The sequence below is a fragment of the Aspergillus viridinutans genome (genome assembly GCF_018404265.1).
Source record: "Aspergillus viridinutans IFM 47045 DNA, scaffold_6, whole genome shotgun sequence".
Taxonomy (NCBI): domain Eukaryota; kingdom Fungi; phylum Ascomycota; class Eurotiomycetes; order Eurotiales; family Aspergillaceae; genus Aspergillus; species Aspergillus viridinutans.
The window spans coordinates 472,308-484,809 of record NW_025091222.1 but is presented as its reverse complement, the minus strand read 5'-3'; the positions used below and the strand labels follow the sequence as shown (position 1 = coordinate 484,809).

Below are 12,502 nucleotides of genomic sequence, written 5' to 3'. Positions count from 1 at the left end.
GTACCATTTCTGGAGAGGTCTTGGTACGGCATTTTTGTTTGTTTCTTTCCTCTCCCGCATAGACTCTTAGACGATGCCTACTTATGCGATGTGTACCATAGATCAATCCTCTCTTTCTCTTCGGGTATCGAAACAAGATAAAGAACCCCAGCAGAAATAGAATGAATGAACCGTGTTCTTGAGAATAAATCAATGAGAAGAAAGAACAAAGAAACGTAAGGAGGGGATTGAATGTTGATCGCTCCCGGGCCAATGACGGCGAGGCTTGCCAAACCGCGCGAAGCAACGGCGATGGGGCGACCACAACAAACAAAGCGCCCCCAGCCCCACGAGTCACCCCCCTCAGGCAGTCAAGCCTTCTGTTGTCTCCAGCGGTGATGCAACCATCTCTGTCTCTCTCCATCCCCATCTACCTTGGTTATTTATTAGATTGAATCCCTCGGTTTCCCCTGGTTTCACTTTTGTTTTACCTTGTTTGCTCTGTGCACTCGGTATCGATCTCGATAAGCGCTTCCAGTATATATAAACAACCCATCCCTTACTCTGTGTTCTGCGCCCGTCGCATGGTCCCCACACTCTTGGTCTACCCGTCTACCCGCGCGTATCACCATGTCAAACGGATTGAATTGGCTGAAGAAGCTACGCAGGTCTGAGGTCAACGACCTCGCGCAGGCTGCTGGACTTGATGAGTACGCTCCCGGAATGGCAGAATAATAAAATAGAGCGCTTCTAATCTGTGCGCAGCTATGCGGATTACAGCAACAAGGACGCGCTGGCCGTCGCGCTCAACAAGTTCCTTCAAGATAACCAAACTATCCTGATCAATGTTCCCGAGTTGAAGGAATACTGGACGCGCGCGTCTTCGTCGTCGCCCGGGCGCGTTACTTCCCCGGTCAAGAAAGCTGTTGGGGTCGACCTCACGCCTGCCCCGAAGAAAGCTACGCCTGCCCCACGGAAAGCCACGCCTGGAACAACGCGTCGGAGGCAGACACAGCCAAAGAAGGAGGATGTTGAAGTGACGTAGGTGTTTACCCTCTCATGTTCTTTCTAGCTCCTTGTCTGTCGCGTTGTCGCGTTGTCGCGTGGCCGGCTTTCGCGATGGCTTGGATATGCGCGTGTAGCTTTAGCGACAGTTTCACTGACTTTGCTGCGTAGGGATGACTCGGAAGCTTCGGAGGCCTCAACACTGAACCAGGCTGCCACTGCTGTAACCAAGACCCCTGTGCGCTCGCAAATTACTGTCGAGCCTCCACTATCGCCTGCTTTGGTCACAGATGCGATTGACCGGCAGACCGCCGAATGGCGCGAGCGCATCAACGACGCGTGGGTCCGTTCGGGCGTACAGGAATCCTCCAACTGGGTGCGCTCGAAGATGAGCAGCGTACGAGCTGTGGAGACCATCGTGATGGCCGTTGAAGGCGTTTTTCTTATGAAAGACCTCATCCCCATCCGTTATCTGACCACTATCCCTGCTGTGCCGGCGATCAATAGCCCCGAGTTCGCTCTTAGGGTACCCGATCTCTTCATGCTTGTGGATGGGGCCTTTTGGGCCCCGTTCTCCCTGTGGCTGCTTACGAGTTACCTCCTACCATTGCTCTTTGCCTACTTTTTCAACATCAGCTTGCAAGCAAGCGGCAGTCCTGTGCCTGAGACGCGCAAGGGCCACAAGGCGCGTCCTGAGTTCGATCCGCTCAGTTTCAATATCACCAAAGCCGTCATCGCATACGTGGTTTATGCGCATCATTTCAACTTTATGGGTCTATACAGCAACTTCTCCATTGAGAGGGTGAATGTATCTGTCCCCTTCCACTGGCCAGGCATGCTTACCACTGCTGCAATTGGGACTGTTGGCACTCTCTACGAGGCTATTCTTCGCAAGTAGATATAGGTATATATGCTTCGATGTGTGCTTGTCATTGTCTTGCGGCGGGGTCCGCTCTGGGTTGTGTTGGATGATGCGTTCTTGCGCGGTTGGCGCAAATTGCTCGGGCTCATGAGAAGCAATATATCAGCAAGTCAGCGGTAAGAAAAAGGGTCAAAGAGCGAAGAAGTTTGGACAGTTGAACAAAGAGGCTTCTCGCTCCACTCAGGTGTCAGGATGAGTTGAAGCTCATTTCTTGGATATCTTCTTCTCGGGGTTTAATACGGCGTGATGTCTGTCTGAGTCTTGCTTGCTGCAGTTTTTGGTCCTTTTCGTACTCGCTTCAGGGGGAGGCGCCCTGGTTGTATCTCTGGATTGTCGTTTTCTTGTCACTATACTCAGTATATTCGATTCACTTGGTTGGTTTTGGTGTCACGGAATCAGTTGACTAATATATTATTTTACGGGCTCCCAAACATATGGAAATCTCGCAGCTCTAGTCCGCAAATTCGGGAAAACTGGCGTATTCGTATCAGACTTCTATGTACTGTATCTTGGGTATAATATACATGTGTCAACCACCCATCCCAGCGTGAGTCTATTTGAACAAACAGAAAAAGAAAGAAACAAACGAATAAAGCAACGTCGGAACTGAGACACCATTACCGCATCCTCTTAAACCTCTGCGCCAGCTCCAACGTAAATAGAACAGGGACCCCCGTGTCCACAGTCACCTCATCAGCTCGAATATGATTACTCGTACTAATTTGGCCTCCAATTTCGGTCAGCCAGTCCTTCACATCCCACTCGAATCCACGTGTCGTGATCCTCGCCGGCCCGGACAGAGGAATTACCCCGACATTCTCCTCGAGCAGATAATATTCATCCTCTCTCTGCTCAGGATACACATCAGGCATTTTCGTTCTCGGCGTGCGAATAATGTGCCTTCCCGACTGCAGAATAAACGTGATACTCTCCTCGGAGATCAGGTACAGATCCCCCGCGGCCGGCTCTCCAGCTACCTCCCTCGTCATCATATACAGATGATGGATCTGCGAGAACGCCTGGTCGACTCTCCCGCCGAGGCCGCCCATGATGAGAATCTCCAGGCGCGCAGACGGCGACGGAGTTGAAATCTGGCGCTTGGTGATGATCTCAGCTGCGTGCGCACGGAGGTACTTGAGACACTTGGTGAAATCCGTCGAGTATTGGTCCGGATCCTCAAGGACGGGGACGCCCAGGCCCTCGTAGTGCGAGCGCACGGAGGGGCGGATGGAGTCCAGATCGCCGATTATCATGTCGGGTAACTGGGTTCCGGTTTGTTAGGTCTGCGGCGATGCTGTCTTGGTGGTAGAACATGTGGTTTTACCTCTTGGGATTCCCTTCCCTGCTTGTGCATCATGTGGTAGAAGCGGTTTGCGCCGCCGTCGGCGCAGATGGTGAAGCATGCTTGGATCGAGTTAGCTAGTTCGGTTTTGATTATGGCGGGATATTGTATCGAGGGGTTGCACTGTGCGCAGGCATATATACCATGTTTCTTCAGGGCTGCAAAGGCTCTTTCGTTGATTGGCTGGTTGAGGACGAGCAGCGCAAATGGAGAAATGGCTTCGTTGGAGTCGCAGAAGAATTGAGTTGGATCCCACTCGGTTGACATTATCGCTTGATAAGTTGGATTTCCAGGATGATTTGGTCGGTTTCTCGTCTGAGGGGATTCGAGCTCAATCTGTGTCTGGTTACACTGGTGTGCGGGCCGGAATGGGCGATACAATGATGTTCTTACTGCGGTGATGTCACGCACTGGCATTCAAGGGCATCTCAGTATCTCTGGCTAGACAGGCGATCACTTTCCCAACTTGAGACCCATAAGTGCTGAATTGTCTTTGGGGTTGGGGAGCGATTGTGTTGAAGAACGATGCTCTACCGCAATTGGAAAAGTCTACCTCTACTACCGAAAAACTGTATGGAGGGCCTTAACCTGGATGGAGTAGATTTCCAAAGAGACTGGTGATGGTTGATCTGGCAAGCAGAATGGCTCTTCATACGAGAGAATCTAGCGAGGAAGCCTTGACCTTGATAGTTTCACTTATCTACTACTGCACAAGATTGGCAGGTTAGTCTGCGATCTTGATGTTCTCATTCACGTCATATATATATCGTCATGGCATCCCATATTTCAGTAGCACTAGACATCTCTCTTTTAGTTCAGAGATCAATTCTACATAACAACCCCATAAGCATAAAGCCAGTCATCGAGGCCATGAACTGAAGACTGAATTAATCAGCGCAGCTCGTATAATGGTAAGCACCTGCAAAAAGAAGACGATGGAAGTAGATATGGACGTCATCTGATTGGTCAGATCGAAACGTGACCACCCACCTCACTCTCAAAGTGGAAATTCATGAGCCTCAGGCCGGCAGGACATCACCAATTCGTTCACATCCTCTTTCTCTCCGCTTCGCACCGGTCTGGCCGGCCATATCCTCCTCAATTCGATTTCGCATACCGATTGAATGTCTGCATAGTCGGTTTCGTATTTTTCATATTTCCTGCTTCCTTTCTCACATCCCTTTCCGCATCATGTTCCGTCCCGCGACCAGAGTTCTCCTCCGCGCGCCGGGTGTCGCAGCCCGTGTCCCGGCCAGCAGACGATTGATAAGCACTGCTCCCCCAAACACCAAGTCGAGGAGTTGGAAGAATACCGCTGTCCGTCTGGGGTTGGCCGCCGGAGCTGTATACTACTATAACACGAGCAATGTCTTTGCCGAGCAGCCGTCATGTATGTGCGAAATCCCGGTTCTGGTCGTCACCTTTGATTCGGTCATAGCTTTTTTCCCTCCCTACACAATTGGAAGCATGCGTCTGAAAGAGCAAGAGTCGGATAATAGCAAGCTGTTTACATATAAAAGATGAACCCCATACTAATTGAACTTGGTCAACGATACAGTCTCCCTCCTCTTCAAGCAGAGCACATCGGATTCTTCCAATGAAACCCACCTCCCAACTCTCGACTCCATCAAGCCCAGAATCCGCGAAGAAAGACAAGCAGAATCAAAGGCCGTCTCGCAACCGGATGCGCAACCCACACAGCAAGAGGCCCTAACCGCCGCAGAAGCCGCTGTGAAGTCGCCCCAAGAACTCGAAGACGAAGCCGGCCAGGAAGCCGCCTTTAACCCTGAGACTGGCGAGATCAACTGGGACTGCCCATGCCTGGGTGGCATGGCCCACGGTCCTTGCGGCGAGGAGTTCAAGGCTGCGTTCAGCTGCTTTGTGTACTCCACAGAAGAACCCAAGGGCATGGACTGCATTGACAAGTTCAAGTTCGTTCTATCCTGACCTTTCTGGATATCGCTCGGCGTGCAGTCATGTACTAACCAACGCTTCTTATGTGACAGGGGCATGCAAGAGTGCTTCCGGAGGTACCCCGACGTCTACGGTGCCGAGCTCGAAGATGACGAGGAGCCCGACGCCGCAGCTGCCACCGCAGCCGGCGTCTCAGAACCCAGCGAGCAGCCCGCTTCCCCCGCCGTCAGCGCCCCCGCCGCTGAGGTCGATGCCTCCTCTCGCCCCGAAGAAAAGCGAGCCCGCGCAAAAGACGTTCACGCCCAGGTGAAGTCGGAAGTTGCCGAGAAGGCCGAGCAGGCTGAGAGCGAAGGCCTCATTCCCAAGGCCTGGCACGATACCGAAGGCAGGAACGACGATGTCACCAAGGCCCAGCGGACGGAGAAATGAGCAGTCTCGTCTTGTCTTGATAGATTAATACATGTGACGAGCAGAACAAAATTTCCCTCGTATCAGTTGAACGGTCCAGAAAGGGTGGGAAGTGTGGGATTCAGGCCGTGTACTACTATACCTTCATCGCTCTCTTTCCTGCACTATCTCCTAACGGAATGACCAATGTCTTTCCTTTTCATCCGTCTGGGTGTTCTTTTCATCATCGTCATTTTGGTCTGCATTTGATTCACGCTCCTGATTACCCTACTCCATCATGTAAGTTATTGTACTTTATGTTCTGGCCATTCAGCAAGAGGAGCGATAGAAAATAGAGTTTTCTGTGGAGTTACCATAGCCCCTTACCATGTGTCACTGATCTATTTCTACGGGGTTCGAAAACCTGAGTTCGGATAAATCAATACTTCGTTGGACTATTGCAATCTAGTGTTCAAGACACGCAAAGTGGATTGATGCTTCAGCTGAAGACGGTGACCCGGCTCAAGCCTCATGGCCTCTCCTTGTCCGCGCTTGCTAAGCAGCGGCACCCATATCTTGCTTCCAGTTTTCACGGACTCAAAGACTGGCATTAAAGCCATTGCCGTTCGAGTTGTGGCAATTCGACCCCAGAAGACAAGACCGTAGAGCATAGTAGCCCGATAACGACCACAACTATCCCCGCCGGAATCCAAGCCATGACATCAACCATACCATATGAAGGCTATATCATGCTCCTCACAAAGTCTTCTCGATAGTCGAGTAGCATGGGCATGGAATGTTTCCAGTAGTGTACGCTGGGTACATGCGGAGGCAAGTCAACACTTCGAGATGTCCAAGGTCAAAATCACACGATGTAGTGATGCTTAATGGCCACTCGTCAGAAGTTCGCTGGCGGTAACGAAGTTGATGCGCAGAAGCGCACTCAACCGCCTCAAACATCGACCGATGAGGGTACACTCTCAATATTATGGAGAAATGTGCAGCTGAACAAGTTCAACTGTAGAACAGAGGATCACTACCAATTGACATCGCTGAGCTGGAGCTTTCTAGACCGGAAACCTGTGCGGTTCGAGCCAGGCTTGTCGAGCTTCGGAGGGGTACGCTTTTCAAGCACTAAACGCAAGTCAGATAACGAACACTGGCCCGAATTGAGCGATGCTCACCTTCAGTATTGTTTTCAGCCTCATTAGTCATTTCATAATTGAGCACCAAGTTCTTGATGCGTTGCTGCTCTTCACGGTCCGCTTGCTGCTGACTCTTCATGGCAATTGCAAAGCTGGAGTCAGATGGGAGATCAATTGTACGAGTCTATGGCTTGTTAGCAACGTGAGATGCATATGGTTAGGAAGTGCAACAAACCTGCTGCTTATTTCCCTTTTTTGTCATCAAAGAGAAGGCCATTGTATTGGTTCGCTCGGGAGGCGCTTCAGTCACTGCATCACCCGCCGAAGCCTCACGGCCGGCACGCCTCATGGGCAGAGGAATGTCGAACACAGCCTTGCGTTCGAACCGTCTAGACTCCATACTCTCCGCCATCATTTTCTCGAACTCGCGCTCAAACTCAGCCTCAACTTCAGGATCACGCTCCTCCTCCTGACGAGTGACAAATATCTGCTCGTCCTCGGATTCACTGTCGGTATCTTGCTCGGCATTGGGGCCAGAGACCTGCATTTATTAGCGTCAGTGACGATTCTTAAGGCAACCTTGCCCTGATGGACGTGAAACTCACTTCAGCTTCATCGCTCGACTCTTGTTCTTCTTCAGCTTCGGGAATTGCATCATCCTCAAGACCGTCATCAGACGAGCTGCTTTCTGCATCATCTTCATCTGGTTCCATAGTCCTCTCGGAATCCTGAGTCTTGTAGTTCTGAGCGACTGCTTCACTGAACAACTGCGTGGCTTCCTGCAAATCAGTCATCAACTTCCATTGAGGACGGGCCATAGCGAAGGTGTCCTGGATCAAAAATTCGACGTCCATAGGCAAAGGGTCCTTTGTAAGATAATAGTACTGCGAAAATATTAGACCACTACCCCTTTCGAAGACCGAGCGGAAAGAAGCAGTACCTGAAAGAAGATCAAGAAGAAATCCAACTTCTTCTTAGCAGATCCACGATCAAAACAGTGACCACAAGTGTCCAGCAGAGTGCAGACCAGACGAATCCGGAAGAAATCATCTGGTAGATCTAATGGGTTGAGTTTTCCAGGAATCGGAGTGCCACCTTCTACATAATATGTGAGTAATAGAAAACAACGGATCCAATGATGCTTACCGTAGCCAAAAGTGACAATCCGGTACAACGTATCAAAGACCACGGGCGAGTCGATCATTTTGTAGTTGTACAACTCCCCGAGGTATTTCACTTCAGCTACACGCTTCTGGTTGAACTTGAAATCGTTCTGTTCGAGTCCCAGCGTGATCTGCTCAAGGATGTTGTCTACAACACTAATCACGAAGTCCTGGTGATACCTATAAAGTGCACTGATAAGGATAGCGAGAAGGTGGATATTGCCGTACTTGACCTTGACCGGCTTACTGAAGACACGCTCCAAAATATCGACCACCTGGTGAAAGAGATTAGCAATGTTTTGTGTTGCTCGCACACGGAGAAGGGGTGTAGGGTGTGCTTACATCTTGTTCTTCCCAGTGGAGCTTCCGAATCGACTTCAGGATTTTAGTATAATTACGCTTGTTCATGTCGAGGTAAATCAGCTTGCGGATGTAGGATTCCATAGGCGTGCGCTCCTTCTGTTGAATAGCAGGTCGCGGCGGCGGGTCAACATAGTACATTGCGTTCTCGATGATCATTCTTTCTTGCTGTCCCAGATGCTGGACTGTCTTCTTCCTGCCAAGCTTCTCTAAAAACGAGGCCATCCGCGGGGATGTTTCTGGATTCCGAAGCAGGTAGCGTCCGCAGTTTTCGAGAAGATGGCCAATAATCTCAATGTTCATGCGTGAAAAGTCGTCGAGGGAAACCTTGAAACAGTGAAAGATAATATGCTCCGGAACAACACCGAATTTCGTCAACTCTGCGAAATAACGGATATTGGTCATCCGAACCTGGCCGAGGAATTCTTTGGACTTCCGACGTTGAAGACTGCGAAACTCTTCGTCGAGGTACGTTATTAAACCTTGAGGAATATCCTGAAGATACTGCCCGAGGGTTGCCACCAGTCGAGAATACAATGGCAACAGATCGACTCGACCCTTTGGCACATCTGACACGGCCTTTATGAGCCTGTTCCTCGAGGCCTTGGAGTTGAGAAAGCAAAATTCGAGTGCCAGCTGATCGACTTGGTCTTTTGTTTGGAGCTCGGGGAGCCTAGCCAAGAGAGCGTCTACCTGAGCTCCAACGGTCTTGCTGGCGATGGCTGTAGACTGGTCTTCCGCCTCCGCAGCAGACTTCTCTTCCGATGCTGGTGTTTGACTTGCGTTCTCAGGCTTCTCTGCACTCGAATCGGGGGTAGATTCGCCGTCTGTCTTCTTCTTCGCAGCATCGTCGGAGTCGGACTTTTTCTTCTTACCATCTTCAAGCAGAACGGACGGTACCTTTCCTTTGAGATCAACCAAATTTTCATAGAAGCGCCGTTCCTCTTCATCCTCCCAAATACCGGGACCCTCGCCCTGGCCACGCAGATATTCCGAAGTCTTCACAAGCCCGATCCCACCACTCGAGGCAGAATCAGCCGCTTCTTGCTCAGCCAAGGCTGGCATTTCCACCCCTAGAACCTCGCACAACACCTGAGTGTTTGCAACCAGTTTCTCCAATGACTTGCTCTGCTTGTCAAAATTTGCTTGACGGTCCTCGAATATCTCACCACTCTTGACGTAGGCTTCCGCATTTCGACGACTCTGCGCTGCCAATGCTCTCTGGTCGCGAACGACGTGCGCCTTGACATCTTCCAGATACCGATTCAGAATACTCCTGAATCGAAGCTGCGTTTTCTCCGACACAAGTGGCGGGTCATTCTCGGCGGCCGTCGCATCGTCTCCACCATTCACTGTCTCTGAAGGAGCAACAGAGGCCGTGGTCCCATCCGCATCAACCGTCTTCCGGCTCTCGTCGACCATATTCGCTCCGAGAATATCCCAACTAAAGCTCTTGGCAAATAAAACGGCAAGTGGCAGATTGGCATGATCGCGGTCGTGACCAAGGAGATCTTTCAAGACCTCCAGAGGAAACGGCTCGGCTTCTTTGTCGTGATCTTTGGCTGCAGATGGCGTCGCCTTAGGCTTAGACACGGCGTCTGTCGCTTTTCCACCGATACTGACCACACCATCCTTGCCCTTGGCACCCAGGTCATCCGGTCTCTCGATGTCATCCAGGGTCCTCAGAACTCCGACAAGCCATAGCTCCGTGACCACCCTAAGCAGCACCCGATGTCTGGAGAGCCTTTCTTTCTCTTCACGCTCGCGCAACTCCTGGCTGAGGGTTCTGAGCTGCGACTTGTCGGGTGTGCTAAGACCGCGACCTAGCAGCCAACCGATCTGCCTCGTGAACTCGTCCGGTCCGAATCGCTGATGTAATGCGCTTGTGACTTCCACGCCCGCGGCGATCTCCCCCGGCGACTTAAGTTTGCATAGACCCTCGTAGCATGCGGAGATAATCTCGGAAAGGTACTTGTGGAGCGACAAAGTGCGGATATCGGACAAGAAGGTTTGCAGGACTGAAGTATTGATTCCTGTTCGGAGACGCTTGATAAAGGCCGTATTCTTCTTCAGCGACGAATCAAGCGAACTGCTGACCGGAAAGAGGTCTGTAAAATAGTTCGATACGTAGTTAGATGACTGTGAGACGACAGCGTCCAGCGGGATTTGTCAATGAACGGGGAGGTAATTACCACTCTCTCCAGCCCAGGCTCGTTCATTCAGGTCGCGGAGCTCCCCTAGATATGCCAAAATTGTCAGATATCAAATAGAGTTTGGTTTGGCTTCAAGTCCTATGCAAAGAAAATGCGTACGCTTTCTCTGGCGTTCCATCTCTTATTGCCGGCTGCTGTCCGCAGCGATTTTAACTGTCGTGGGGTCCTTTCTCAGAGTCCGAAAGGAAAGCGCATAAGTGACTTGAATGCCACATTGGTGAAGCACGGCGAAAATGGCGCGCAGCGTATGGTACAGCTAGACGCCCTTTTGTGCGTCAAGTTATAAACTGTCTGTTGAAGATGAAGATGATTCTCTTATTTGACTGACTGCGGCGGCGAAGTGGTATCCGAAGGCGGTCCTGGCAGTGAAACTGGACCCTTGGGATGTTGCGGAGTTCCGCCCTTCCACTTACTATAAATTCCAGCAAAGCGCTCTCTTGATGCCCTAGCCCAATGCGTTTCTTTTATTTTAGTTTTGTCTCATGCAACTTCATGCAAATATCAGAGAAATACTAGAATTATAATTCCAGCATAGCGAAGGTGCCGTACTTTTTTTCGGTCGTGCTCTTGCTTGATGAGGGACTGATGTGAAACGTCGCCTTTACTGTCTCTTGTGATGAACAACCGCACGCTTTCATGTTACATAGAAATCAATCCCTTAGCAGATGCCTACTGCTTCATCCTATTGAACCTATGCTATCCAGCAACAATCACAAGAACAAGGCTCAAAAGATAGATTCAAAGAGACAGCTACATATTACATATCCTGCAATATCTCCGTGAACCCCGTCTCTTTCCCTCTCTCTGTTGCTAGCAGCCTAGACTGAAGCTCATGTTTCTGATCCTGCTCACTCCAGCTCTGTTGACGGTTGATCGTCGGCTTCCACGGCTTCTCCAAGGAGCGGCCTTGAGAACTGGCACTCGGTGGATTGGGAAGAGGCTCACTGCTTCGGCCCACGGACGGGTTTTCAGGGAGCAGGACAGTCTGAGATTCAGAGGTGGGTTCAGCGAACGGTCCTTGATGACCTGTGGACGACATTGTTCTGTTGGTAGGCGAGGCCTGTAGATAGAACTGGACTATACTACTGATGCGGGGCTTCTTCTGCCTTTGCTGTAACGTTATGGTTTAGGCATTAGTTCAGTAACTGTGAAGGGAAATGACTTACCCAATTGAGTATAATAATGATGGAGTTTCAGACACACAGCAAAGTGGATTTAGACTAGCCAGACATGAAGAGTATCAGAGATCCATTTGACAGTTTAGAGGGGTTAATATAGGTCCAAGGAGCCCTTGGTGACACGGAATGTCAAGCTATGTCATAGGTTGTGGCGAGTGAAAGTTACATTGGCCGGATATCTGACTTTTGGGGTACCAGATAGTGACAAGTTCTTATTTCTACCGCAGCACCTCCGGAAGGTACCTCTCTAGGCCCAACATCAAATGATATCAGAGCTAGCAGGGATCATGCGTTATCGCTAACAATTCCTTGTATGAGCTTTATCACGTGATGCGAGTGATTGAAGAGCTGACTCAAATGAACGGATAAACAATGGACCGGAAATGTAACCAGTACCTCTATAAAAGAAAGCAAATGGTTCGAAAGTCAGGACGGCAGGCAATGTAGTGATGAATACTTTTATTTTCTTGGACAAGTCCTCATACCATACAGTCATCGAAGAGACGAGCTCATCTGGTACATGGAAAGAGACACCTTTGCTGACAAGAAGACTTGCAAAGACACCGGTCCACGCAAGACTTTCAGTATTTCCATATGAACGATCATGCTGGAACCATAAGCTTGCATCATAGGCCCGATCATCAGCAAAGGGACGTGGTACGAGATCGCACGGGTACGAAAGAACAGGCGCGCTTCGACTGTTTGAGGCGCAGATTAAACAAACAAGGCATCATACCTAGATGAGAAGAAACGATCCACCATACATCATACACCTTCATACAACATAGAAAAATCAAACAGGGTATGCCCACGCCACGCTATGCGAGTCCTCGAACTTCAAAAAGCAAGGAAAGAAACAAGGGTAATGGAACTATGTACTAAGAACGGTTACCG

At 50.2% G+C, this 12,502-nt stretch overlaps 5 protein-coding genes across 5 annotated transcripts; 2 read left to right on the top strand and 3 right to left on the bottom strand.

Moving 5' to 3' along the window:
• Window positions 1-609: 609 nt before the first annotated feature.
• Window positions 610-1,882, top strand: Aspvir_008036 (uncharacterized protein; the record flags this gene model as incomplete). The annotated part of the gene is made up of 3 exons (XM_043271212.1): window positions 610-689; window positions 745-1,020; window positions 1,156-1,882. 3 exons carry the CDS (start codon window positions 610-612, stop codon window positions 1,880-1,882), a joined length of 1,083 nt encoding a protein of 360 aa, XP_043127147.1.
• Window positions 1,883-2,523: 641 nt separating this feature from the next.
• On the bottom strand, window positions 2,524-3,515 carry Aspvir_008035 (thiamine diphosphokinase; the record flags this gene model as incomplete). Its single annotated transcript, XM_043271211.1, has 3 exons — window positions 2,524-3,168; window positions 3,231-3,310; window positions 3,392-3,515. The coding sequence occupies 3 exons, from the start codon at window positions 3,513-3,515 to the stop codon at window positions 2,524-2,526; spliced, it is 849 nt and encodes a 282-aa protein (XP_043127146.1).
• A 924-nt stretch (window positions 3,516-4,439) lies between these two features.
• On the top strand, window positions 4,440-5,591 carry Aspvir_008034 (coiled-coil-helix-coiled-coil-helix domain-containing protein; the record flags this gene model as incomplete). Its single annotated transcript, XM_043271210.1, has 3 exons — window positions 4,440-4,638; window positions 4,807-5,179; window positions 5,255-5,591. 3 exons carry the CDS (start codon window positions 4,440-4,442, stop codon window positions 5,589-5,591), a joined length of 909 nt encoding a protein of 302 aa, XP_043127145.1.
• Window positions 5,592-6,585: 994 nt separating this feature from the next.
• On the bottom strand, window positions 6,586-10,548 carry Aspvir_008033 (regulator of nonsense transcripts 2; the record flags this gene model as incomplete). The annotated part of the gene is made up of 9 exons (XM_043271209.1): window positions 6,586-6,683; window positions 6,734-6,878; window positions 6,930-7,235; window positions 7,300-7,578; window positions 7,635-7,792; window positions 7,841-8,132; window positions 8,200-10,325; window positions 10,410-10,454; window positions 10,530-10,548. The coding sequence occupies 9 exons, from the start codon at window positions 10,546-10,548 to the stop codon at window positions 6,586-6,588; spliced, it is 3,468 nt and encodes a 1,155-aa protein (XP_043127144.1).
• A 639-nt stretch (window positions 10,549-11,187) lies between these two features.
• Aspvir_008032 (uncharacterized protein) lies at window positions 11,188-11,469 on the bottom strand (the record flags this gene model as incomplete). Its single annotated transcript, XM_043271208.1, has 1 exon — window positions 11,188-11,469. The coding sequence occupies one exon, from the start codon at window positions 11,467-11,469 to the stop codon at window positions 11,188-11,190; it is 282 nt and encodes a 93-aa protein (XP_043127143.1).
• Between the last annotated feature and the right edge of the window lie 1,033 nt (window positions 11,470-12,502).